Source organism: Aspergillus terreus, genomic scaffold (genome assembly GCF_000149615.1).
Source record: "Aspergillus terreus NIH2624 scaffold_9 genomic scaffold, whole genome shotgun sequence".
Lineage (NCBI taxonomy): Eukaryota > Fungi > Ascomycota > Eurotiomycetes > Eurotiales > Aspergillaceae > Aspergillus > Aspergillus terreus.
In genome coordinates this window covers 1,251,622-1,278,610 of record NT_165932.1, presented here as the reverse complement: position 1 = coordinate 1,278,610, position 26,989 = coordinate 1,251,622, and the positions used below count along the sequence as shown (strand labels likewise).

At 57.2% G+C, this 26,989-nt stretch overlaps 7 protein-coding genes across 7 annotated transcripts; 5 read left to right on the top strand and 2 right to left on the bottom strand.

Moving 5' to 3' along the window:
* Positions 1-1,705: 1,705 nt before the first annotated feature.
* On the top strand, positions 1,706-4,833 carry ATEG_06727 (transcription factor domain-containing protein; the record flags this gene model as incomplete). Its single annotated transcript, XM_001215905.1, has 3 exons — positions 1,706-2,462; positions 2,548-3,784; positions 3,873-4,833. 3 exons carry the CDS (start codon positions 1,706-1,708, stop codon positions 4,831-4,833), a joined length of 2,955 nt encoding a protein of 984 aa, XP_001215905.1.
* A 1,082-nt stretch (positions 4,834-5,915) lies between these two features.
* ATEG_06726 (pH-responsive protein 2 precursor) lies at positions 5,916-9,011 on the bottom strand (the record flags this gene model as incomplete). The annotated part of the gene is made up of 8 exons (XM_001215904.1): positions 5,916-6,245; positions 6,306-6,975; positions 6,996-7,022; positions 7,260-8,118; positions 8,151-8,708; positions 8,759-8,784; positions 8,836-8,932; positions 8,972-9,011. 8 exons carry the CDS (start codon positions 9,009-9,011, stop codon positions 5,916-5,918), a joined length of 2,607 nt encoding a protein of 868 aa, XP_001215904.1.
* A 2,368-nt stretch (positions 9,012-11,379) lies between these two features.
* Positions 11,380-13,693, top strand: ATEG_06725 (uncharacterized protein; the record flags this gene model as incomplete). Its single annotated transcript, XM_001215903.1, has 11 exons — positions 11,380-11,383; positions 11,441-11,985; positions 12,037-12,101; positions 12,149-12,289; positions 12,420-12,586; positions 12,646-12,678; positions 12,729-13,036; positions 13,091-13,310; positions 13,360-13,391; positions 13,520-13,608; positions 13,657-13,693. 11 exons carry the CDS (start codon positions 11,380-11,382, stop codon positions 13,691-13,693), a joined length of 1,641 nt encoding a protein of 546 aa, XP_001215903.1.
* A 3,736-nt stretch (positions 13,694-17,429) lies between these two features.
* On the top strand, positions 17,430-20,404 carry ATEG_06724 (putative C6 transcription factor; the record flags this gene model as incomplete). The annotated part of the gene is made up of 2 exons (XM_001215902.1): positions 17,430-18,826; positions 18,883-20,404. The coding sequence occupies 2 exons, from the start codon at positions 17,430-17,432 to the stop codon at positions 20,402-20,404; spliced, it is 2,919 nt and encodes a 972-aa protein (XP_001215902.1).
* Positions 20,405-20,994: 590 nt separating this feature from the next.
* Positions 20,995-22,398, top strand: ATEG_06723 (Zn(II)2Cys6 transcription factor; the record flags this gene model as incomplete). The annotated part of the gene is made up of 7 exons (XM_001215901.1): positions 20,995-21,263; positions 21,310-21,768; positions 21,819-22,042; positions 22,092-22,165; positions 22,210-22,226; positions 22,273-22,363; positions 22,393-22,398. The coding sequence occupies 7 exons, from the start codon at positions 20,995-20,997 to the stop codon at positions 22,396-22,398; spliced, it is 1,140 nt and encodes a 379-aa protein (XP_001215901.1).
* Positions 22,399-22,438: 40 nt separating this feature from the next.
* Positions 22,439-24,539, bottom strand: ATEG_06722 (cytochrome P450; the record flags this gene model as incomplete). The annotated part of the gene is made up of 2 exons (XM_001215900.1): positions 22,439-23,092; positions 23,265-24,539. The coding sequence occupies 2 exons, from the start codon at positions 24,537-24,539 to the stop codon at positions 22,439-22,441; spliced, it is 1,929 nt and encodes a 642-aa protein (XP_001215900.1).
* A 680-nt stretch (positions 24,540-25,219) lies between these two features.
* ATEG_06721 (cytochrome b5) lies at positions 25,220-26,745 on the top strand (the record flags this gene model as incomplete). Its single annotated transcript, XM_001215899.1, has 2 exons — positions 25,220-25,501; positions 25,549-26,745. The coding sequence occupies 2 exons, from the start codon at positions 25,220-25,222 to the stop codon at positions 26,743-26,745; spliced, it is 1,479 nt and encodes a 492-aa protein (XP_001215899.1).
* Between the last annotated feature and the right edge of the window lie 244 nt (positions 26,746-26,989).

The following is a 26,989-nucleotide window of genomic DNA, read 5'->3' as shown; positions in this document are numbered from 1 at the left end:
CTAACAGAGCTCGGGATCCACGACGAACCACCAAAAAACAGGTTTTCATTCCAGATGCCTTCGCAGGTAACAGGAATTCCCCAGACTAACACCGATATCGACCGAACTGTTGGTCGACATTGTCCGATCTGTCCTACTGACAACAAACTTTGATGAGACGGACAATCAGGGAAACAGGCCTGACGCGTCTACCTAGCAACTTTCCCTTTCTCCTGCCTCCGTGATCGAGAGTCTCTGAATCAGTCCGTTACATAGACCGTTACGTCAACATTCGCGCCTTCTTCCGGAAAAAGCTTCCGACCGGACACGACGGGGCCTCCCTCGACGCATGTCCCGTATGAGAACACGAATACTCCATCCAGATATGAGCCGTCCTCGCAAAGACTGGCGAAAGTCTTCTTGCGTGGAAAAGATAGATGTCTGTAGTGCAGAGACGGACGAAGACAGACTGCTACGCCAGGAAAGGTTAAATGAGGTGTCCTCGCGCGGTCTGGTCGCAGCTCGTGTCGATCGCACATCATCCCTCAGTGCACTGTGCCTCTGGGTGCTCCATGAATTCGAGTTGATACGAAGCATACAACGTCGGTAAGGACGACTACCCCTGGGAGGCCAGTTCGAGTAAGCGGGAAAGAAATATCGTAGGCAATAATATTATGGGAACGACTTCGAAGTTCATGGCTATATAGGTCGGTCAGTAGCCTACCGCCCGTGAGTTACGGTGTTTAGCACTTTGACCGGCTTGTACAGGCTATGGAAAGAGAGGCGACTGCTGAGATTGGCTGAGATTGGCAACGAGACTGCCATCACATACCTCCTTGTCAGCCTTCGTTCTTCCTTCCAGGTCTGTTTATGGTCCAGGAAACCTATAGGAAAGGGTCCCTCCAACGGCAAATTTGAAGCAGTCAACCGACTCGGAGGCTAGAGCGAGAGCAATATAGTTGTTATGTGTCCTCTGCCCTATGGAGTCGAGATAGCCTACAAAGCACCCCTAGCCATTGAACCATACGTTTTCCTCTCCCTAGAAGGGCTTTTCATTAAATGATGGGGGATGATGCCCAGGCAATATCTGTATATCAATGAAACAGACGACGTCCAGGTCTCAAACGCCTTTTTGGGATAACTAAGATTCATACTATTCAACCTGTACTCATTCTACCAACTGCAGAGCCACCGTACAAGACCTCTGTACCAAAAATCAGCTGTTGCTGCCACCTCCAATAATCAATCACATCTTCAATAACGGGGCTAACAGGGTCTGATTTGTTGTGGTGGAGTTCGGCGAATGCAACCGACAGCCGGCTTGGCACGTTAATCTGAACAACCAAAACGGCCAGTTTCGACTTTCGCCGAACAACCCACGTCTGGAGTACTATGCCATAACAATCCTTCTGACAGCTCATGGATCAGGAGCCAATGCTTGCCAGCGATGAACCGCAGAAGACACAGCAGGCCCGCTGAGGCCGAGGAACCGTCGAAACGGAGAAAATTCGTTGCGTACGTTGACATTCGGCGCACTCGATCAGGCTTATATCACATCACCTTCTATATCACTGACTGGCGCACAGCTGTCAAAGATGCCATGCACACAAAATAAAATGCTCCGGGGACCTCCCTTGCACCAAATGCCGGCTTGTCGGTTGTGCAGATGAATGTGAATATGCCCCTCGGGATCGCCAGATCAAAGTCAGCGAAAGGTATGGCCATCATGCCTCTGACTCAACCATCATACAGCAGACATTTTCACAAGGGCCCGATAATCAATACTAATGACGTGCCAAGCTATCTAAACCTCCTTCTCTCGGAAAACCGACGGCTGAAAGAGCAATCGGCCCCCTCGGCCAACCCCGCCGAAACAGAGCCAAACCCCGAAACAGACACATCTCGACCAGCAGAGGTGCCCGATGAGAGCAACACGAGCGTGCAGAACCCACTCATTGGCGACCGTGCCTGGTTTCACCGATATGATCCCTCCGCGCCGCCTATATTCATCGGCGAAGCAGCCTGCACAGCCTTTGCCACCCGGTTTCGGCGGTTTCTCACAGGCAACAACGCCCTGCCTCATATTCCCCGGACACAGTATGTGACAGAAGAGAATCTTGCAGCCGCTAATACAACCAATGTCCAATGGCCCAGTCTGCAGCAAGCCCGGCTGCTGGTGAATATCGCAGTGCGACAGGTCGGGGTAATTTACCACCTGTTCCTACGCAAATCTACGCTGGATAAGCTCGAAGAGATATACCGCACGGGCGACTTTGACTGCACCATCAACAAATGCAAGTTCTTCGCACTGTTCGCCTTTGGCGAGGCGTATTCCAAGCGTGCGGAACCAGCATCTGGCTCGCGGGTACCAGGCACGCCTTACTTCGCACGGGCTTTGAGCATGGTGCAGATGCTTCCGGAACGGACAAGCATTACGCATCTCGAAAGTCTCTTGTTGCTGGTGCGTATCGCGTCTCCCGATAGTATGCCAGACCCTAACACAGCGACAGTCATTATTCTCCTACTATCTGAACCGACGCAATTCCGCCCTCGTGCTGATCGGTACAGCCATGCGGCTAGGTCTCTCGATAGGGCTCAACCATAACATTCCGGAGTCGCAGCTCATCGATCCTGTGGAGCGGCAACACCGCGTCCGCATCTGGTGGACGATCTATATATTCGACCGCATGTGGGGGTCAAAGATGGGACAGGCGTCGCAGATTCTCGACGATGACATCCACCTGGACATGCCGTCAAGCATCGATCCGCTACAGCTGCACGACGAGCAATTCTCCGACACTGACCACATGACGGCGAATATCAAGCTAGCCCGCATTGTCGGAGAGACCATCGCAAAGCTATACAGCAGACGCAAGTACAACGATACTTTTCTGCAGCGGGTACAGAAGCTCTTGAAGGCGCTGAAGAGCTGGGTCGAGACCCTGCCAGAACACCTCCGACTGAACGAGGACGAGCCCGAGATGAACCACAAACACATTTCCTCGTTGCACCTCGCCTTCAACCAGTGCGTGATCCTCGCGACGCGGCCGACTCTCCTCCATCTTCTCATCAAACTCAACGAGACTTCCTCCCAACACACCATCTCGCAGCCTGTCCTGACGCTGGGTGAAGCCTGCATCCACGCCGCGCGACATTCCCACAGTCTTATCCTGACAAAATGGATCCACGGCTCCCTCCCGGTGTTCGGCTATTTCCACGCGCACTATCTCTTCTCGTCGGCGCTGGTGCTCGCCATGTCGAGTTTTCTCCCTATCGGCAGTGCCTCAGACCTCAGCGCGTTCGAAACCGGACTTGAAGTTCTCCGCGCCGTGAGCGAGAACGGCAACCTGGCCGCGGCAGAGTTCTACCACAATCTGGAGCAAGTGAAGTACTGTCTCGACCGGTACAGGGGTGACAAGCCGCAAGACGGACGACGGGAGCGAAGTGCGACTACGACCGCTATGGGGTCTAACGCAGCCGTAGCTGCCACATGCCCACCTCCAATGATGGCGACTGCATCGGCTACTGCAAGTGACACGGGTAGTTCGCATGCCGCCTCAACGGGGCCCCTGGTGAACGGATCGATGATGTCCGCGCCGGACGCAGAACCCTTGCATCTGCATCCTACGGGGTATAGTCAATCGGGTATGCCGGCTGGAACAACAGGGCTAGGATTCACGACAGCGATGACGTTCCTGGAGCCGACGATGCAGGATTTCCTGGCGCAGTCAGATTTCGATCTGGGCTTGTTGCATCCGGTGGACACATTCGTGAATGACGAGAGTTTATATACGTGTCATGGACTGTAGGTGTTGACGGCATGTGTGCGTTGGATCTTGCACGCTCTGAAGTTGTCCAAGTGCTATCGCTGTCGGTGAACTCTGTGTAACCAGTCATCACGTGTTGGGCATCTCTACACCGACATCGCCTCGACCACACTCTATCAGCGGTACATTCTGGGATACACTACTCAGCCATAACTGTGTCGTTATGAGCTCAACCCCGTGTTCAGCATGCAGCTGGACTCCCGAACGCCAAAACCACTGCAGCTACAAAAGCCGCGTGAAGGTGTTCTACGAAGCAGGCGACCGAGGGGTGTGGTCTTTGGGGTCGAAGCTCGTCCTCAAAGACCGAGGCCCCAGTCTCGCGACCCCCGAAGTCCCCAATATCGAGTTTGTACGAGAACACACGTCCATCCCAGTCCCTACGGTGGTCGAGTCATGGGAAGAAGACGGACACGCTCTCATCATAACGAAGCGCATCCCCGGCGAGCCTCTCAGCGAAGCATGGCCGAAGCTCTCCCACGATGAAAGGGACAGAATCGCACGGCAGACAGCCGACTACCTCCTACAACTGCGCCCGCTCCAGTCCGACAAGATGCAAGCGCTCGACGGCCGTCCGTTGTACTCCGCCTTTTTGTTCAATGATCAGCGCTACCACGGCCCGCTAGGATCCGACGACGAACTCTGGGCCGACATGGAGCGCGGGCTGAACGGTTCGCTGTCTGACTCTGTGCGCAAGCGTCTCCGCCAGCGCATGCCCCCCGCTGCGCCGTACACCTTCAGCCACGGCGACCTCACCAACGTCAACATCATGGTGGAGAACGGCTCGCTCACGGGCATCATCGACTGGGAGGCGTCGGGCTACTTTCCCGTCTGGTGGGAGTACGCCTTGACATCCGTGGGTCACGGCGACGACGACTGGCAGTGGAAGGCTCTGCTACGGAAGCACATGCCGGACCACAGCGCTGCGCGCGAGTTCTACCTGGATTACTACCACCTCTGTCGGGATCTCGACAATGAAAGGGCGCAGAAGTTCATCAACAGCGGGGCTGGTGATGGAGCAACCCCGTAATCCAATACACTCTCCACCTGGAAGCAAGTGCCGCCAGATGGTGGTGCAGGAGGGTGGAGCCTGCGTTGAAGGCTGTGCGGGTTCGGGGGAAGGTTGATGCGGATGAAGTATTGGGATAGTTGGGAGAGAGTATACGCCATTATATGCAGCAATATAGAGATGAGCACGATGCATGAAGATTAAGTCTATTTAGGGAGTCTCTATATACCTATAACTCTAGTAGCCATAACTAGTCTAATCCTTAGCCTACGGTCCAATTCCGTTCCAGTACCTACCATCTTCCGTCGGGCAGCTAAAACCCAGGCTTAGCAGCGATATTCAACTTCCGCTCCGCCCAGCGCTGCATGTCAACACCCCAGCGCGTAATCACGGCAATCAACGCCCCTCCCAGCAGCGAGAAGAACACACCTACCCACCTGTTAGCTGCTCCCAACAAACAAATAACAAGAGTGGCACATACAAATAGTAAACGTCCATCCGACCCCAATACGCTTAATCACCGGCAAAACAAGCGCACTACTCCCTGCGGAAAAGATATACTGAATGATATACTTGCCGGCAATAACCTCACCTCTCTTATGCGGCAGCGCCTCTACCAACCCCCACAGCAGTCAGCACACATACACACCCACACCCACACACAAAGACAGAACACAAACCAGCAGCATAAGTATTCAAACTATTAAACGACCCCATCAGGGCAAACCCGCCCACAAACGCCGCCACAATGGGCACCGGCATGCCGCCGCGCTCCTCCTGCAGCGTCCAGCCGTACACCAGCGCCGCGGCGGGCATGACAAGCAGCATGGTGAGCAGGCCGCTGTTCAGGCGGTCCTGGGGCAGACGCACGCCGCCGCGGCGGGCGATGTAGCGGCGCACGGTGCGGTCGGACAGGCGGCCGCCGACGATGCTGCCGAGGAGGAAGCCGGCGCCGGGGGCGAGGTAGAACAGGCCGCTGACGAGGGCGGAGGTGAGATGGAAGCGCGGGTTGAAGATGGCGCGGGCGGAGGTGAGCAGGGCGTACATGAAGGTGGAGAGGAGGCCGCAGGTGAGGTCCTACCCCGCGCATAACATATATGCTGTTAGCTGTGGTCTTGCGGCTGGAGGCTGGGAGGAGAGGGGCGTACGCAGAGAAAGACATTGGGGTAGACGTATTGGCGCAGGATGCGCATGGGATTGAACAGGGCGAGGCGTTCGGTCGCGGACCGCGGCGCGCTGCTCTTCGTTTCGGGCTGGATGCTCGGCACAAACAGCACGGACAGCGCCAGGCCCAGCCCCGTCATGCCCAGCTGCAGCCAGTAGATGATGCGCCAGCTGGAAAAGGTGACGATGATGCCGCCGATGCAGGGGCCGATGGCGGGGCCGCAGACGGTGCCTGTCATGAAGAAGCCGACGGCTGTGCCGCGCACGACCTGCGAGCGTCAGTAGCTGCTCGCTTGCTCGAGACTGGGAGAAGGACGAGAGGAGCGTACTGGCTCGAAAATATCCGCGAGGATAGTCTGCCCCGAGACCATGAATGACGTGCCGGTCAGTCCGCTCAGCACGCGCATGGCCGTGAACATGTGCAGGTTGATGGAGGCGGCGGTGCCGGCGGAGCAGGCGCACAGGACCAGGATGGCCAGGTTGTACGCATGGCGGCGGCCGATGAGGTTATTCAGTGGCCCCCAGATCAGCGATGAGAAGCCCATGGCCAGCAGCACGCCGGCATTGGTGATGTTGAGGGTTTCGGCGGTGGTGTTGAACTCGGCGGCGATCTCCGGCGTTGCGGGCAGCAGAGACGTGCTGGAGAAGGTGACCGCCAGCGTCATCCAGCTGACGACAAACAGGATGATGCATTTGCGCCAGGTGGGTAGGTCGTATCCTTTTCCCTGGGGGTTGGACTTTTGTGGTTCGAGAGTCGATCCGGGGACGTCCCCCCCTTCTTCGTCCAGGGACGAGGCGGATGAGCGCACGGCAAATTCCGATGTTGGTCCCATGGCCGGCCATGAGGGAGGATAGTGTATAACCCCGCAGATCGTGCATCGTGCAGTCTCTGATATAAATAGTCGTCCTCTCACGGAGACATTTCCGGGCGCTCGGCATGCCGTTTGTGTGGCCGAACTCTCCGCAACCGGCTCGGGGGAGATGGCCGACTCGGTGAGACTGACCGACATTAGACATACTCCGTCATTAGGTAGAGATCATAGATACTACATTGCAATTACTGCATGAACTAATACATCTATTCACTAGCTAACAGAGACTGCCACGCAATCCACAAGGCACGAAGAATGAAAGAATGAAGATGAAAGAAGGTCATACTTGCTAATTATTTACGCGACAAAGCCAAAAATTCACATCAAGAATACAGTTCCACTCCCGACCATGTACATGTACTAGTCACCGGTACTTGACATGGCCTGGCATGGCAGAATCAAGTCGCTTACAACAGGATCATGCCCACACCCGCAACCAGAGCAGTCATCAGGTAGGCACCCATCTGCCAGCTGCCGACCTTGACGGCCATGGGGCTGGCCGCAACGCCCGCAGCCCCCTCCGAGGTGGAGCTGGCCATGCTGCCGGTGCCACCAGCGGTGGGCGAGGCGGTCACGGTGCCGGTGCCGGCAGAGCCCGCCTGCTTCAGCAGAGAGGTGCAGCTGTCGGGGCTGGAGGACTTCTGGGTCTGGCCGGAGCCGTTGAAGTCACAAGCATCCGAGGCCTTGTTCTGGGCCTGGTAGTAGCGGTCCATGACGAAGGACAGCTGGTCCTTGGAGGAGCAGACGCTGTAGGCACCGTAGTCGCCCTTGGTGGAGTTGGAGGCGATGCCGGCGCAGTCGCCCTTGGCGCAGATGTAGTCAAACAGGTCACCATAGTCCTTCTCCTTGACCGAGTCCTTCACCACGCAGGAGAGGGACTTGACCATGCAGGTGCAGAGATCCGGGTTGGGCGAGGGCGGGAGGTCGTCCGAGGCCTCCCAGTCCGTGTTGACGGCGGGGCAGCTGGGGGTGACGGCGGCGGTGGCCGTGTAGCTGGCGCTGTTCACTCCGGTGGCGGTCACCTTCTGCATCTGGGACGACAGGTAGGAGAAGTCGGCGCGGGTCTTGACGGTGTCGCCATCGACGTTGACCAGACCGTAGTTGTTGGCCTCCTGGAAGTACATGTAGACGATACCACCGGCCCAGACGTCGTTCATCTGGGGACCAAAGAGCACGGGGACGTCGGTGAACTTGCGCGGCTGGGGGTCGTTGCATCCGTACTCGGAGAAGAAGGCAGGGACGGGGAAGTCCTTGAACTCCTCGGTACGGGCTGGTAGCCGGAGGTCTTGAAGGAGGAGTCACCGCACCACTCGTAGATGTTGTAGCCAAACATGTCGATGCGGGAGTCGGTGTCGCCGCAGACGAGGTAGTCCTTGAGGTCGTCACGGATGTTGGCGTCATCATCGGTGGCGTAGCCAATGGCCAGAGAGGTGCGGTAGTTCTTGGCCTTGATGTAGGCCTTCATGTCACGCACGGCGGCCTTGACGTAGGCGATGGAGTTGGTGTTGTTGTTGTCGTTGGCGACCTCGTTACCGGCGAAGAAACCGATGACGTTGGTGTAGTTGGCAAAGGCATCGATGACGCTGGTGTAGCGCTCGTAGAGGTCGGTGTTCCACTGAGGGTCCGCACGGTTGATGGAGTCGGAGGGGGCGGACAGATCAGTGATCAGGTAGATGCCGGCCTCATCCAGGAGCTTCATGCAACGGTCGTGGTTGGCGGTGGGGTCGACAGCGTAGGTCCGAATGACGTTGGTGCGGAGCTCCTTGAGGTAGGGAATGTCGCGCTCACATTTGGAGTTGTCGGCCAAGGGGTCGACATAGTCGCTGTTGGACTCGGAGGTACCGTTGGTGGAGTATTCCTCTGCTGGGGGGTTAGTTGTTGTGGGATGGTGGATGACGATGAGAACATACGTTGGTAGGCGACACCACGGATGGAGCTGGGCGAGTCAGTGAGGGCGTCGAAGGAGGAATACGAGGGAAGGACTTACAATTCAGTGCCGTTGTTGGAGTAGAAGATTTTTTCGCCCTTGCCCGAGATGGATTCGGATGATGGACGCGACGGGACGGAACCCGGCGGGAAGTACCCTTGGACTCAATGGGCGGGCAGGGTAGCCAGGGCCGAACCCACGAGGGAGGCGCCGGCGAGAGCGGTCGAGAACTTCATGATGATGAAGAATGACGCCGAGACAGGATGGAGATGGAGGATCTACAGACAAGAAGCGACCAAGAACGACCAAGAATGACAAGCGGTGATCCAGTCGATCCGCCAAGTCGAAGATGGAGTAGATAGCAGTAGAAGTAGTTGACGAAGCGATTGAAGAGGAGACAACGAGTGACTGACGGCAGACACACTGGGCCGTGGATGGGACAATAGGATAAACGAGGGAAAGAAGGATGAAGATAAGATGGAGGAGAGGGAAAAGGAAGAGAGAAGGGAGAAGGAGAGGGAGAAAGAGGCAGAAGAAGAAGAAGAGGAAGAGAGATGGAAAGGGGGATTAGTGGGAGTGGGGGCGGTGGTGGGTAAGAGGGTCCAAGGTACGGAGTACTTGCAGTCGAGTGGACAGGACTGTGTGTCGCCAGGTACCTGCTACCCAGGATTGTTATGATTTCTGTTTCTATTCTTATGCGGTTGACGCAAGCTGTGGATCGGTAGGTATCTACTACAGGGACGGAGTAGGTAGGTAGTAGGAATAGTAGAGTCTGAGTATCCTAGGTAGGTAGCTCTACATTCCTCTGATTCAGGACTCTAGTAGAGATATTGAAGTCATCTTGGGAAATAGACCAGGAGTCTAGGGATCTCTACTCTGTATAGGGGTACCTCCACTGCCAGGAACTACCAGGTACTAGAAGGTATTGTACTGGAAGGGTATCAGGAGTGCTCAGAATGCAAGACAGGGTCTCATACTGGACCCTGACTGGAGGACCCTGTTTCCACTGGTAATTTATCCGTCACAGTGTGTTTTATTATTACCGGGCCTCTGACTTCAATGGAGAATACGGAGTACAGCCTACGGTATGCTCATTAATTAATGAATTAATTAGAATTGATTAGTACAGTTACACTCATGGTCATCCTGATTGATTAAAAATCCATGCAATGACTCTTACACTGACTAGTTATTCTACATACTCCCTAGATAATGTTCCTCCCACACTGACCGTATTAAATGAAGGTCCACCATGGGTCCTCTGAAACCACCCACTCCGAGACATTAGATTCGGTAGGTCTCCTTTAGAATGGGATTATTATCTACCGACAGGATCCTCCTCAGCACACTACTCCTGTACACACTGATGTACTCTGTACTACTCTGCACTCTTTGGACTCCCTGCTTTTTGCATGAGATGGAATCAGCCTGCTGAAATACTACTCTAGTACGGAGTACATTATCCACCAGTCAGAAGTCTCTGTGCTCCAGATGGCATAACCAGCCAGTCATTATTATTTTATTATTATTATTACGACCGACAAGAATCCGCGGATCTCAAGATGAAACGTCCATCATTGCGCTGACACCGCCAAGATCAACACCAGATCAACAAGCACAAAAAGCTTCGCCAAGAGGAGACGATCCTATCCATACCGAGAACAAGTAGAGTACAGTATCTTGGCGTCACCTGCAGAAACACTCAAAGCCACAGCCCACGCAGCTATGATGCACAATTCCGTAATCTGCACAGTCAATAATAATAATCAAAAGAATCAGAATGGACCAAGAATAACCATCCAGACCGCCACAAGATGATCCTTCGTGGCGACCAGTTGAACATACCACACCACCGACCGATCTGCTGGCGCTATTATCGTGGCTGTGTTGCATCCATTCCCTTTCTGGCGCCAATCCTGCAATCACAACAGCAACCATGCACTCAACAGACTCTTGGGTCGCCCATGTCGCTCATTTCGCTCCTTTCGCGCCAAAGTCTATTCCCGCCTCCTTTTTTTGGCTTTTTTCGGCCGTTTTCTTGGAACTCCCCCTTGGTGCTGTGCGGGTGAGTTGTCCACCTTGTCTTCTGCACACCACCATCATTTCATCCATTCCTTGTTCTGTTGCGTCCCTTCATTGGTCTCTCGTTTCTTTCATTTCTTTCCCTTCTTACGTCTTTATTCCCTCAGCGGGCCTCAAGATCGCTTTCGCTCCTTCTTATTGCCCCTGGGCTCACCGCGATCGTTATCGGCCTAAAGCTTGTCGTCATCAAGATCTCTTGTCCTGTCGGAGTGAGGCTGAGCAGTCTCCATCGCCATTGCCTTAGCCACATCACATCTTCAGCTCCCATCCAAAAGCCCCAGCGAAGGCCTCACCCTAGGCCGAACATACGCCTGTCCTACTCGCTGCTCACCAGGTTGGGCCGCTCGTAATCGTGTTCCTCGTCTAACACGGACTCCCTGTGCGTTGGCATCCGCGCGCCATATCTTCCCTCGCCATCCCGACAGAATTCTTACCTTACTTCAATAGTACGAGTAGCAATACATTCGTCTAGTTACTGCTGCAGTCGGGTTCGAAAGATCATCCCCTCCATTCTTCGTCATCATGCGTAAGTCGCTCTACCCCGGTCCAGCGTGCGTAGCTCACCCGGTTCGCGTCGCATCAGACATCTACCGCCGTCACGCCGGGAATCTGGCCTGGTACGACGAGGAGGGCGAGCCCTCGTCGCACAACCCCTTCAAAAAGTTTCGCGCCCGTCCGCGCCGCTCCAGTTCCATCCAGCTCGAGAGTCGCCTGGCCCCCGTGCGCACCGCGGGCGACGTCCGCTCCTCCGAGGAGCGTCGTCGTCGCCGCGACATGACCGAGGGCCTGGCCGGCCCCGAGCATTCGCTCTCCTTCCCGCCCGAGTCGGCGGGCACCGACCGGGCCTCGCAGCTGGAGAGCAGCGACCGCGCAGGCCCCGTGCCGTCCCTGCACAGCACCGACCCCATCAACGTCTCGGCGCAGGATGCGTCCGACAACGAGGCGGGCCTCCCCCGGAAGAGGAAGACGCTTAACGGCAAGGCTGACGACCAGTCCATGGATGACTATACCATGAACGGTGGCGGCGAGGATAAGGATCTGATGGAGAAGCCTAAGTTCACCGTGGCGAACCAGATCAAGGCGACCGTCTTCAACTCCTGGATGAACATCCTGATTCTGGCAGCGCCGGTTGGAAGTAAGTGTCGCGGAGGGTCGGAGGAGCCTCGCTAACCGTAGCAGTTGCCGTGGAGCTACGTCGATGTCAGCCGCGTCGCCGTTTTCGTGGTGAACTTTATCGCCGTCATGTATGGTATCCCAGGGTGTAGCGTCACATCATCTCTAACACCACTAGTCCGCTGGCTGGCATGTTGAGCTATGCGACGGAAGAAAATTGCCATGCGGTTACGTCCTCTCCCCGTACCGGCCACACGGACCTGGCTAATCCTTCTAGCACTGGCGAAACCATCGGTGGTCTGCTCAACGCCAGTTTCGGGTAAGTTCCCATAGTCCATCCACGCGCCTTCACAAACCAACCATAGTAGAAATGCGGTCGAATTGATCGTCTCCATCATCGCGCTGGTCGACGGCAAGGTCGCCATCGTCCAGGAATCGCTGATCGGCAGTATTCTCTCCAACCTCCTCCTGGTGATGGGCATGTGTTTCTTCTTCGGCGGCGTCAACCGGCTGGAGCAGCATTTCAACGTCGTCGTCGCGCAGACGGCCGCGAGTCTGCTGGCCCTCGCCGTGGGAGCCCTGATCATTCCCACTGCATTCCACAACTGGTCCGAGGGTGAGTGTCCGAGTTTTTCAGCGGGGCATATTCACTGAGAAATGGCTGACATTGCATAGCCGGTGACACGGGCATTGCGCCTCTTTCACGTGGTAGGTTTTAAATAAGCCCTCTTCCTGTCCACCACTGACCCCATGCACAGGCACCAGCGTGATCCTCCTCGTCGTCTACGGGTGCTACCTCTTTTTCCAACTCAAGTCGCACACGGTGATCTACAACGCACCCAGTCCGAAAGTCGAAAAGCGCCGCCAGCGCATCACCGAAGGTGACGCCAGCCGCGGCATCGCGCAGATCGGCAAGATGAGCGCCACGCTGGCGGGCCACAACGCGCAGCAGATGGAGCTCAACGACCCGGCCGACGAGCCCGAGGAGCCGCAGCTGCATATCTGGGTTGCGGTGCTGACACTCGGCATCTCGACGGCGCTGGTGGCTTTGTGCGCCGAGTTCATGGTGTGTAGTTGACGTATCCTGCAATTCGATACCGCGCAGAACTGACCTCAGTAGGTGGATTCGATCGATGCGATCACGCAAACAGGCGGTGTGTCGGAGACGTTCGTCGGGCTGATTCTGCTGCCTATTGTGGGAAACGCGGCGGAGCATGCGACCGCCGTGACGGTGGCCTGCAAGGACAAGATGGATCTGTCGATCGGGGTGGCGGTGGGATCGAGCATGCAGATTGCGCTGCTGGTGCTGCCGTTCATTGTGATTCTGGGGTGGATTTTGGGTAAGTTGCGCTGTGCTGCTGCTCTAGACTGGATGCTGACCGAGACTAGGTAACGATGATATGGTGAGTGCCACAAGTGTGGTCTGCTTACACTCCTAACCGTGACAGACATTGTATTTCGACGGGTTCCAAGTGATCCTGCTCTTCGTTTCTGTTCTATTGGTATGTCCCTGCCTCCGGGTTGTGTTGAAACCTACTCATGGTGCTAGGTGAACTACCTCATTGCCGACGGCAAATCTCACTGGCTCGAGGGCGTCCTCTTAATGATGATGTACGTTATCATCGCCGTCGCTGCTTGGTATGTATCTGCCTACGTCCGCTGCCTTCACATGTCTGACTGGAGCAGGTTCTACCCGACCAAGGATAAGACCAATGGCGCTTAGGCGTGCGATCTATACTCTATACGTTGTAATCTCCTTGTGGCCTGAATACGTGGGCAATTGCTTTCTATATTATACGAGACCTATCCCGGTCAGTTTGAGAACGCCCGGAGGCAACGGATCCCTCCGTTCGGAGGCAAGGCAGTCCGTTTCGCCGAGGGTCCAAGATCGGTATTCCCGGCGCATCCCGCCAGTTGATCGGGTAAATATTCTGGACTCGGACGGGTCTGGGGTAGTCAGAACTTGGAGTGTGGTGTGGCGTTGGGGTAGTTGACATAGTTTATTCTATTGGGGTTACCCTGGTTGAGATTATGGTTTGGTTGATATAAATAAGGGATTTGGATCTATAATGCCATTTTTTGTAGTGGTTCTATAAGAGAGTTGGACAGATATATATCTAGGGTATCATGGAGTATTCTCAGTCTAGTTGACAGACATGCAGTGGAACTATATATCCACAGTCCATAATGGACCTCATCACCCTGTCAACTTCAGTCTAACAGATGGGACAGGCGTAAAAGCGATGCTAGTCAATCCAGTACCAGACCGTGTCCAAATACCATCTATCACGTGCATCATCCCCACGACCTACAATCCCGGACCTAAGCGAAGAAAGCCGTCGGACAGTCGGATCAGATGCAACGCCAGGCACAGGCACAGGCACATCCCGACTAGCCTCGGAAGTCAGCGAGGCTCTCGGCTCGACCGCGATCCCTGCAATCTAGTCGGGGGCACAGACCAGACCAGACTAGACCAAAAGGAACACACAAACGACGAGACCGCTCTAGGTTTGCTAGATGCGGAATTGAGTTGAGCCAGGCTGTGAGTAGGTCGGTAGGAGATGGTCCGAGAAGACGGAGTATCGACGGTAGGAACGGACGAGACTGTGACAGGTGGTGGGTGCAATAGGGCCGATGGGGGTGGCGGCAGCGCAAATGAAGGAGAGGATGATTGGATGATACGGGGGGCCAAGAGCGTGGGGCTCGCGTGGCTCATTTAATTACGGAGCGCACGATTACTATGGAGCGCTCCGTAGTGTACTCCGTAAATGGGGGGATATGGGAGATACCCTTCTCGGGACGGATGGGCCTTGTCGTGGACGGACAGCTGGGAAGACGGTACCGTGCCGAAGTTGTACCTAGTTAATGGCGGTGTGTAGTGGGTTGGACAGAGGACACGGGAGCGTGATATTATATATTATATATTATATTATATTATATTATGATTATCATTATCATTATCATAGTAGGAGGAGAGTATTACTGGTACTTTGTAGGGATTAGGGTTCGTTGTATGTCTTCATATTAAGGAATCATCAGGTGACAGCGCTCTGCGCGTGGATTTACCAAATGGAGAATTTCCAGACCTTCCACTCGGCCATCCTCCGGGGATCTCCGATTTTCCCCCGTCGACGCAGCCATTCAACCGGCACGACGGGGCATTTTGCGGGGTCGGTTCGCTTGTGCCTCGGGTGCTCGCAGGCGGAACCAATCACACCCCCCGGACGGGGCCGAGTAGCGGCCACGGGACTCCGGTTAAATACGCTGCGGCCGGGGGGTGGTTTCCGATCTGTCGGTCGGGAGGCTGCAAGACAATATCCGGATAATATCTGACTGTAGGATAAGTAGGGTAAGTAGGTAGTATAAGGAATGGAGGACCGTTCGTGCAGATACTACTCCGTATACTTCTCCGAGTAATCCATGACCAATGTGACGGTCGATCGCACACACAGGGTCAGATCGAGACGACGCAGTGTCCCCGCGGGGAGGTCCGAACGAACCAGGGGTGGTGCAAGGGCAGCTTTTCCGACGAAAATGAAAGGGCATCACCGCCTGGTCAATACCCGAGGTTCCTCCAACCGCCCCTCCAAAAGGGCATCATTAGCCGGCTTCCCCTCATTGTGCTGGAGGATGAACGTGAATGGCGGGTTTTACTCTGGGGGAAAGGGTCGGGACTGATTGCTGCACCCCGGATCGCTGATCGGACGGAGGCGATTCCGCTGGTGTGGTAGGGTCTGATCCCTGTCGTTGTGCCCTAGTACCAGGTGGTACCTAGGTACCTAGGTACGACCTACCCAGGGACTAGGACTAGTCAGTCCTAGTAATCGTAGTACCTAATACGTACTCCGTCGGCCAGGTAGGGTAGCATCGTGGACTGGGCTGTTCGAGGGGCCCGAGACGACAATATGTCGGAAACCTTAGGTAATGGGAATTAACGTTCCACACACGGCTGCTGGTAACCGGTATCATCGGTTCGGGCTGCTGACTGCTAACTCCTTACTCCCGGAGGAGGATAACTTGCATCTTCCTGGACGGGAGCATCGGAGAATAAGAAGAAGAATTTGAATGGACAAAACGACAAAATGACGAAGAGATGATTCAGACAAAGACTGACCGAAACGGTCAATCACCGGAGAATGGCTCGATCGGGTCGGCACTGGGCCGCCTGACCATCCCGAGGCGCCTCTTGTTACCAGACGAGACGGGGAGGACCGACGCTGCTCTGAAGATCGGACGATTGTCGTTATTAATGTAATTCTGTCGACGCCGGAATCTCCGTCAACTCAGATCAACAGGACAACAGGATAATAGGACAATATGACAACATGGTCGAAGAATGGCCGGAGGATCACATTCTCGGCACTCGGACTCCCCCACTCGCGCCGGCCGGCGTGACTAACCAACCCGCTGGGGATTAAGCCTGGGCCTCCGCATCCCCAGTCTGTGATGCTGGGATCGCATACACTCATCAATCAGATAGAGTAGGATAGTAATAGAAAGATGGATCGATAGATCGATAGATAGATGTATTTGTATATTATATAGATAAATCCATATGATTGCATTGAATAAATCATCAATAAGATCGATCTGTCGACAGCCTAGAATCCGACCCTCAACCCTCGCTCCCCCACACTCCGCGTCTTCCCGCCTCGCTTTGCCCTTTCGTCCCAATTTTCCTTTTTCTTTCTTTTTTTTTTCTTTTTTCCCGCTCCACACTGGGCACAGCTGGGGAGAACCTCTTTTCCCCCGGCGCCGGACGTTTTCACACCCACGTCGCTCCCCATTCTTATTTTATTTTAGCTTTGCCCTCCTCTTCCCTCGGGTCGTCGACTTTTCTCTTCTCTCTCTCCTCTTTCCTCCTCTTTCCCTCCCCTTTTCTCCTCCTCCTCCCCCCCTGTCTCTACCCCGGTTTCCCCAGACTCTGCTGGATCTTGTTCCTGCCTCAGGCGCACCACGGGGTCCTCCACCAGTATCTCTCTCACATCCTCGACGGGACATCTAACGACCTACCTACCATTGACAACCGGCAAAGAAAGGAGATATCGGTACACGACGGTCAGTCCACCGGATGTTGTTGCGTGACCCCAGGTGGTACGTGCTAACGCCTTCATCCTTCCAGCCACGGCATTCGGGTCTTTCTCCCCTATTGATTATTTTTATTTTTATTTTATTTAATTTTCTGGCTATCATTTGACCCGTCCGGAATCCCGGGGAAATCTTACCGGAGAAAATACCGCGGGAACGAAGCAAACTCAACCTCCATCCATCATCCATCCGTCCATCCATCCCTCTGGCACACGTGTTCCGCCGCTCTCGCTGGCCTGTTGGCCTCCTTTCTCCCTCTACTCTTCCATCCTCACTTCCCCCTTACGTCGCCTTTCTTGGACCCTCCTCGATTCAACCTGTTTCATCCGATCTAGAGGGCGGCTTCCGTCTCTCGCGCTTACTCCCTCACCATGCGTTCGAGCATCGCTTGCGCCCGCTGCCGTCGCAGCAAGATCAAATGTGTCAACGCTGGCATCGATACCACCTGTCGCGCCTGCGAATCCTCCGGTCGTGAATGTGTCTACCCCACCCCGGCTATCGGCGTCGGCGCCGCCGCCAAACGCGACATCGCCGCCATGGCTGATGGCGACGATCGCAATGGCGACTGGGACAGTCCCAAGCGTCAGCGCTCCCGAAAGACCGTCGGCGTCTCTGCCGCCGCCAAAGATGCCGCCAAAGCGTCGCTGGACGTGCTGGACGCGTCCGTCCTGACCATCAAGGTCTGGGAATCCGTCTTCGATCTCTTCCAGTCGCACTTTGCCACCCTCCTGCCCTTCCTGCATCCCGCCTCCTTCATGGGTCAGATTCGACAGCTGTCGGGCTCCCATTCCATCTCCTCCTCGTCCACTGTCACCACCACGGCCTCCACCGCTCCCGCGCGACCAGAGACAACGCGCGATCCCCAGAGCCCCCCGGCGTCCAAATCCGAACCGAATCCCCTCCTCCCCCTCGGCGTCCTTGCACTCACCGCTCGCTTCCACCCCCAACTCGTCGCCTACCACTCGCCCGCCGCCCCGGGCAACCCATCCAACCCCCTGGTGGCCTCGGAATACTATGCGACCGCCTTGCGCAGCCGGCTGGCCGGCGCGGATGGCGCCAGCCTCGCCGTGCCCGATCTCACCCGCGTCCAGGCCCTGCTCATGCTGGCGCTGCATGAGTGGGGCATGTGCCGCGGCAAGAGTGCCTGGTTGTACGTGGGCATGGCCATTCGCATGTCGCAGGCCATGGGCCTCCCATTCGAACTGGAAAATGAGGTCTTCTACCGAGAAGCGCTCCGTGTCCCCGCCCTCAAGGCGGAATCCGAGATCTTTGGCCTCTCCCGACGCCCTGTGGAACCCAAAGACCAGACGTCTGATGACGTGATTGCCCAAGAAACCAAGCGTCGGACCTTTTGGGCGTGCTTCCTGCTGGATCGCTGTTTGAGCAGCGGCAAGTACCGTCCTCGCATGATCCGCATCAAAGAGTTGGGCATCCAACTGCCCAGTGACAATGCCTTTGCGTTTGGAGAGCGGGTGCGCACCTCCCGGCTCGGTGAGCCGGTCGCGCGCCGCCCCCAGAGCTTCGGTGCCCAAGGAGTGCAGATCCCCAGCATCCGTCAGAGTCTGGGCGGATTCGGGGATGACAAGCTCCCGAACGCGGCCCCGTCCGACCCCAAGTCCTGGTCGCCCATCTCGCGGAGAAAAGACTCCAGCGAGGATGAGATTGACCGGTGGGAGGTGGGTGCCGAAGAGGCGGTGTTGAGCCGCGTTATTCGCATTATCCGCATCTGGGGGAGTATCGCCAAGTGGTCATGCACTGGCGGAAGAAGGTATGTTTTGTGGTCGCTCGTTCTCCGGGTATATCGTGTCTAACCCATTGTCACAGAAACGAACAGTTGCCCCCATGGCATCCTGATTCGCGCTTCTCCAAGCTTCGAATGATGCTGGGGGAGTTTCAGGATGGCCTGTCGCGGAATCTGCAGTATTCCCCACGCAATACAGACACCCATATCATGTACAAGAACACCCTCGCCCCCTACACCGTCATGCATGTGGTCTATTTCTTGTCCATGATTGTTCTCCACCGCGCGTACATTCCCTTCTTGCCCATGCGGTGCGCCGAGCCGGTCGGTCCGCTCGACGAGCCTCTCTTTCCCGCCGAGAAGACGGGTGTCTCCGAGGCGTTCTGGCGCGAGAGCGCGCGCGAGCTCTTCAGCGCGGCTCGGCAAGTGATGGAGCTGGTGGTCACCTGCCAGGAACGCGGCGTCCTAGTGGAAAGCCCGTTGGTCGGTTTCGCCATCTATCACGCGGCCTTTCTCGGTATCTATGCGGCTCACTTCCCGCATATGGACCCCGACGGCGTTTTGAGTCCCAAACCCACCGGCGACCGCAACCATCAAGGCCAACTGCAGGCCCGCAAGGTGATCGATATCCTGCGGGAGATGCGTGCGCGCCTGAAAATGGCCCGGGGATGGTTCCGGACCCTGAACCGCGTCCACAGCTACTTCTCTAAAGTAAAGCGTGATTATCGCCGCCAGTCGCGCAAGGTCGACATGGTCGATGGGATGGACGCCCATACCAACGGCATCCGTGCCGGTCTCGACGAGTTCAAACTCATCGAGAAACTGTTCCTGGACTTTGGCTCGATCGAGGATCAACTGCCGGAGAACGCTCCGGAAGAGGATGGTGCCGCCGCGGCCAGTGACCGGGCGACGAACCTCAGCGACGCCGGTAGTAACGCCGTTCGCAGCGAGACTGGAGATGCGGGCGAGCCACCGTTGGACGGTGCGGGGGGCCGTCGCGAATCCTGGGTCCCCGTGAATAGCCCCGGCATGCCTCTTCCTGGGCCGGATGGGGAGCGCCGACCGAGCCTGCCCTTGCCACCAAGCCGCTCGTTGCAGTCTCAGTCGCCCTTCTCTCTCCCATCCTTGCAGCATCACCCCGAGGGTGGCTTATACAACAGCTCCTCGCCGACCCTACCCTCGATTGCCCCCTCCGGCTCGTATGGCCCGCCTCCCACCACCTCGGCGGGCCCGACCTCGCAGTACAGCGTCATGCCGCCGCAGTCCAACCGACTTCAGCCACTGAACTCGTGGCTGAATAACCGACAACAACCTCCCCCTCCCCCATACTCCCAATCTCTCCCCCCCATCAATGCGACGACGTCTGGTCTGCCGCTGCTCCCACCCCCGGGCTCGGTCGGTCACCCGGGGGCCTCGCCACCGATGACGGTGGATGGGATGGACCACCTGGGCTCGAGCGGTCCCTGGACGACGAGTCTGGGTGGAGAAGATGTGCTCGCCTTCCTGGAAGGATGCGAGTTCGAACCGCTGCCGGTCACGATCTCACCCGCTTTGGGTGTTTCCGCTGGCTGGCTGACTACAGTCTGGACCGAGTTTGTCCGGTAAAACTGACTGATTTGTATGTTTCGTTGATTTGTCCGTATGTTTCCTTTTGTCTATTCTCGTTTGTCTGTACCATTATCTTGATGCACTGTATGAGTATGTATGCCGTGACTCCGACGGCCTCACGACGATCACGCGCGGTTGGGAATGAGGGTTCCGGCAGGACCTTAAAAAGGCACGAGATGGGTCTGATTTCTGACTGCTTTTGGGCGCAAGCGATGATGGATGGATGGTCTTGGGTCTTTTGAGCGCGGCGTCTGGTTGATAGCATGATTGTTGATACGTATTTACGGTCAGCATTGACCTCAACGGTCTCTACAATTGAGGATTCTTGATAAGCTTATCCAGTCTGCGTAGACCTGTGTGTTCGTGTAGTTGAATCATTGACACGCGACCCTGATTCCTGAGGCATTCAGTTAGATAAAAACACACGTGACCGGGTAGCATGATGGATACATCGACCACGATCTCGACGACAACCTCCAGAAACCACCACATCTCTCCTTTACTCTGTCCCGGACCCAATCGACCTGAATATAATTCGATACAGGTATCCCACAGTAACGGGCCATGAGATAACGTCCACTCCTACCATGGCCGACAGCGCTTACCCATACGACACCAGTCTGGTCCGCGAGCTGCTCAAGAACAAGCGCAAAGCTCGAGGCATCCGGTCCTGTTTCCCCTGTCGACATCGCAAGGTCCGCTGCGACGGCCATGTCCCCTGCTCCAGCTGCGTCAAACGCAACCATCCCGAGCTGTGCCGTGTGCCGACGTCTTCCGGCCTCGGGAACGAGGATCTCCATCCTCCCGCCTCGGCTGCTCATTCCCAGGGTCCATCCGCTCCGAATCTAGATCCAACGTGAGCCATCCACACCGCGTCCAATCCACCCGTCTCACTTTCGCAGGTACCCAAAGACTGCCGCCCCAGGCGATGCAACAGCCGCCCTGATCGCCCGCCTGGAATCCATCGAGGAGCAAATCTCGTCGCTGAAGGCGGATCTTCGCGCTACCGCCGCCGCGGCAGCAACGACGACGACATCCACGCCCGCATCGCAGCCCAGTCCGCTGTCTGCCGGCGATGTCCAGCGGCCCGGCATGCGCGTCCGGCCCGCGAGCAAGTCGCCGGGCCGCTACGTCGTCGAAGACGCCACCGGCGCAACTATTTACCTCGGTCGACACTCGGATGCGCCCCTGGCGCTGGGCTGTCGACACACCGCATCCGCCACGGCCGGCGACCTCTCGCTGCATGATGCGCTGATCGAACAGTGCGTGCCGCGCGCGTATTCATTCACGGACCTCTGGGGCGCGGAGGCCACCGTCCGGGATGTCTGTAAGACGCTGCCCGACGACTCGGATGTGATTCGGTAGGGTTTTCGTTTCTTGGGAGATGGACTCAGGTTAATAGATGATGCAGGTACTGGCAGGCGTACCAGTCGACCGCGCACCCGTTCTACCCGGCGCTGGCGTCGATCGACCAGTTTGCACGCGCACTGTTTGCGTTCCTGGACCAGCGCGCGCTGGCGCCTGCCGAGGAACCGGACTCGTCGTGGCTAGCGCTTTTGTTCGCGGTGCTGGCGTGTGGGGTGCAGTTCTCGGATGATCCTATCAAGGAGCGCGACCTGCGGTCGAAAGTGTTGAGTAAGTTGGCGCTGTTGGGTCGGAAGGAGGGTGTGCTGATGCGGGGCAGTTTGCTCATCGATGCAGTGTCTGCGCATGTCCAACTTCTTCAACCAGACGAATCTGGACCAGATCCAGGCCATGGTGCTCATTGGGCATTGCTTGCGGAATAACCTTGACACGAACAGCGCGTGGATTTTAATGGGTAAGTTGTGCGCTGGGAGTCTGGCTCTGGTAGACTGACGCGTCAGGCGTGACCATTCGACTGGCGCAGAGTATTGGGCTTCACGAAGCGTGTCCGTCCCTGCCGGCAGCGGAGCAGTTCCAGCGAAGCAGGCTATGGTATGTAGACTTGTATTTTCGCGGGTAAGATCTAATCGACGTACCAGGTGGACGGTTATCTTGCAAGATACGTTTTTATCCTTCATATACGACCGCCCTCTCAGCACCATCACCATGACCTGTCCGGTCCCGTACCACCGCAACCCCGACGGCCTCACGTACGAAGAATGCGTCTTCACCATCAGCCATTTGATCCAGGATAAAGCCCGTCAGGAAACAGCCGGTAACATGCAGGATCCTTTCGAGAGCATGTGCGAGTCCAAGCGCCAGCTGGACGGCATCCGCGACGCCGCCGCGCCCTTCCTTACCGACAAGCGCCGCTGCATCTCGGTGCAGAACCATCTGGAGCGGCTGGCTCTGGGCGTCCACTTCGGCTATGTGGCCTGTCGGCTCAACCGTGTATACCTGGATGGCGTGGACGCAGACGCAGCCGATCAAACGACCACGGCTGCAGCGGTAGACTGCGTGCAGCGCGCGATGCAGGCCGTCGAGAGCTTCCTCGATCTGCACCGCTTCTCTGCCAGCGTGTGCCGCATGTGGGCGTTTGTGCACAACGCCGTGAGCTGCGCCATCACGCTCAAGAGTCTCAGCGACATGCCTGTCGATGACCGGCAAAAGCCAGACCTCCTCGTGCAGCGGTTGACCGCTGTACTCGAGAAGGAGGAGAAAGACTCCGAGTGGCGCGATGCTGACACCAACGTGCGCTACTTCGGGCCGTATTCCCGGGCGCTGAAGGCTCTCCGGGAGATCAGCCGGAGTTCCGGCTAACTATTTACGATGCTTGACTGGGCGAATCCACTACTTTTGAATCTCTAATATACGCTCTATGGTCTATCGGCTATATACACAAATGACAGATGCAGCTTACGCGGTGCACCTACACACGCCGCTTGGCACGCACGTAAAAGTTCAACGGCCGGATGAGCTGGAACTCAGGGTCGTAATCGATGGCCTCCTGGCCCTCGCGCACGAACTCGTACCGACTCAGCAGCTCGCCCAGCAGGATCTTGACCTCCAGCAGGGCGAAGTTGAAGCCGATGCAGCCGCGCGGGCCCGTCGCGAACGGCACGTACGCGCAGCGGTGGCGGTTTTTTACCTCGTCCGTGTCCCAGCGGTCCGGGTCGAAGCGGAACGGATCGCGCCAGATCTTTGGGTTGGTGTGGATGGCGTACAGCGCGGGGACGATGACACTGTCGGGCGGCAGGCGGTAGCCGCCGGGGAGGACGACATCGGTCTTGGAGGTGCGGCCGGGCTGGAAGGAGGCGTTGTGCAGGCGCTGCGTCTCCTTGACGAACTTGTCCATGTACGGCAGGCTGTGGGCCAGATCGGGGGTCCAGGTGGTCTGGTTGCGCTCGCCGTTGGGGCCGACAATGCCGTACTCTACCAGCTCCTGGTACAGCCGGTCTTGGGTGCCCTCGTACGTGACGAGGCAGTAGATCAGCCACGACAGCAGGGCGGAGGTCGTGGTGAAGCCGGCGCCGGTGACGACCAGCACATTGGCGAGGATGAGCCCCGGCGGGAAGCGCTCGCCCTTGTCGTCGACGGCGTGCAGGAGGTAGTCGACGGCGCAGGTGGCGGACAGCGCGGCGTCGGCCATGGGGGCATCGGCGCTGCGCGACTCGGCGGCGACGGCGTCGATCTGCTCCTGCAGCAGCGAGTAGATGGTGTGCTGGACGTGGCGGAGGCGGGCGGGGTCGCCGAACGGCAGATGGCGGTACCACTCGCCGCGGGCGGTGATCTTCTTGTTGAGCGAGAGCAGGCTGGCGATGTTGGTGACGATGGGGTGCAGCGGGCTGTCGATGGAGTCGAAGTGGCCGAAGTCTTTGCTAAGCGAGAAGCTACCGACGGTCTGCGACGCCAGCTTGAGCATGTACTGATAGACGTTCCAGGCCTCGTCGCGGGCGTCCAGCTCGTCGAAGACGGGCAGGGACTTGCGCGCGCACGCTTGCATCAGCCCCGTGTAGTGCCGCACGGCTTTCGGCCCCATCGACGGCGGCAGGTACTTGTGCGCCAGCCGCCAGTTCTCCGTCTCCGTGTCGCCGAGGAAGATGGCCGTGTTGTCCTTGACGCCCCAGAGCGGGTGGTCCGAGTTGATCTTCTTGGTCATGTACGCCGACTCGGCCAAGCACACCGCCGCCACTGCCGGGTCGTCCGTGAGGTAGATCGTCTTGCCCATGTTGGTGGTCTTGATGACGGGGCCGTACTTGCGGAAGAGGCGATAGTGGTTGCCCAGGTGGTCTGGGAAGATCTCGTAGAAGCTGCCTACGAGGGGGAGGCCGGGAGGGCCCTGCGGCGACTGCACTGCGTTGCCATCGATGCGCAGGCCGACGGGGGCCGTCGGCGCGGATGCGGCCGTGAGGACGTCGGCCACCGTCGTGAGAGGCTCATTCGAGTCGCTGTGGAAGGAGATGCCCGTCGGCTGTGCGACGTGGAACACGCCGCCGACAGCGCGCTGGAGGTCCTCGAACTTCCATCGGGCGTCGACGTCGAGAGACTGCGCCGTGGAGACGTCGTCTCCTACAAGGTAGAAGTGACACTGCATGATGGTTGATGACTGGTTCGGGTATAGAGACTGACAGGACGACTCACCTGGCTACAGCCGACTTTATATCAGATCTATTGTCTGAACAAGACCTCATTCCGAATATCCGTCTGTTTCACCATCGTAGTTTCTTCGGCTTCCCGGACGGCCGAAGTTCGCACGAAACTCGCCCGGCATATCGGGATGCCGAAGTCAGCGGAGATCTGGAAAAGACGGAAGACGGAAGACGGCATTTGTCGAGACATGGCACGATATAAATAATAAATATTGGACCCGTCTGGCAGACTCGCACAAGCATTATCTACGCTGTCAACATGGCGACCTTCACCCTGGAACAGGTCCAGAAGCACAACACCGCCGACGATCTCTGGATCGTCCTCCACAACAAAGGTAGTCTGCCTCCACCGGGCCTTAGACCACGACTAACCTCTACAGTGTACGATGTGACCAAGTACCTGGACGACCATCCCGGCGGAACAGAAGTGCTCGTCGAGGTGGCCGGCACGGACGCCACCGAAGCCTTCGAAGGAGTCGGACACTCGGACGAAGCGCGTGAACAGCTCGAGCCGTACTATGTCGGCGACCTGCCGTCCGAGGTACCTTACGCTCCCCCAACCTGCAACTCCCCTTCTGACATCCTCAGGAACAAACCGAAGCCGTCGAGATCTACCGCCCGAACTTCGAGCAAGTCTCGCAGTCGGCTGCCGTCAACGTGAAGAAGGCCTCCCCAAGGGGATCTTTCCTCCGCACGGCAGTCAAACTCGGCCTGGGCGGGCTTCTCGGCACCGCCATCGCAACCGCCTACCGTCGAGGATTGACACCCTCGCAAGTCCTGCAGCTCGCGCGCTCCACAATCTCCTCCAGCCCGCTCCCCCGGGGGCCCGGCGGTAGCGACGGCGCCAGCTTCTGGTCCGGCGTGGGCATCGCCAGCATCGCACAGTTCAGCGCCACCATCGGCCTCGGCTTCTGGGTGTCCACCAAGCTGGACGTGCAACAAGAGTTCACGCACTACGCGCCGCGCCGGCATGCATCCCCCGCACGCCTAATCCGCCTGCGCAAGACCTACACCCTCAACACCCCGCGACGAGCACCCCTCGACCCGCGCCAATGGCGCCCCTTCACTCTCACGCACAAAACCGAGATCGCCCCGCACGTCTACCACCTCGTCTTCGCACTGCCACACGCAGACGACACCCTCGGCCTCCCAACCGGCCAGCACATCGCGCTCCGCGCCACGATCAACGGCACCGCCGTCACACGCTCCTACACGCCCATCTCCAACAACAGCGACCGCGGCCGCATCGAGCTGCTGGTCAAGGTCTACCCCTCCGGCACGATGACGCAGCACCTCGCGCAGATGAAACCCGGCAGCACGATCGACATCCGCGGCCCCAAGGGCGCAATGCAGTACTCGCGTCGCTACGCGAAACGCATCGGCATGATCGCCGGCGGCACAGGCATCACCCCCATGTACCAGCTCATCCGGGCGATCTGCGAAGACCCCGCCGACGCCGACACGCGCGTCGCGCTGCTGTATGCGAACAACGCCGAGGACGATATCCTGCTGCGGGCGGAGCTGGATGCGCTTGCAAGGGATTATCCGGAGAGGTTTGAGGTGCGCTATGTGCTGAGCCGGCCGGGCGAGAACTGGACCGGGTATAGGGGGTTTGTGGATAAGGGGCTTATCGCGGAGCATATGCCGATGCCGGCGGAGGAGCATAGGATGCTGCTGTGCGGGCCGCCGCCCATGGTGGATGCGATGAAGAAGGTGTTGGGGGGGATGGGGTGGGCGATGCCTGGGGCTGTGGCTAAGGCAGGGGATCAGGTGTTTTGTTTTTAGATGTATAGAATGGATGTTTGTTGCTTATATCTTTACTTTGGAGTGTCATATACGGGCAGAGCAGATTTAGAAAATAGAGTGTATCATATTCTTATATCTACTTTCATGTTTATGTCTATATCGTTAATAGGGTAGATGGAGCAGTGTATAGACACTGGTGTATTCTGATCTTCTCATCATAGTGTAGGTGCAACGATACCTCAACATAGTAATACTGCTCGACGAGTACTCGGGAGCGCATGCC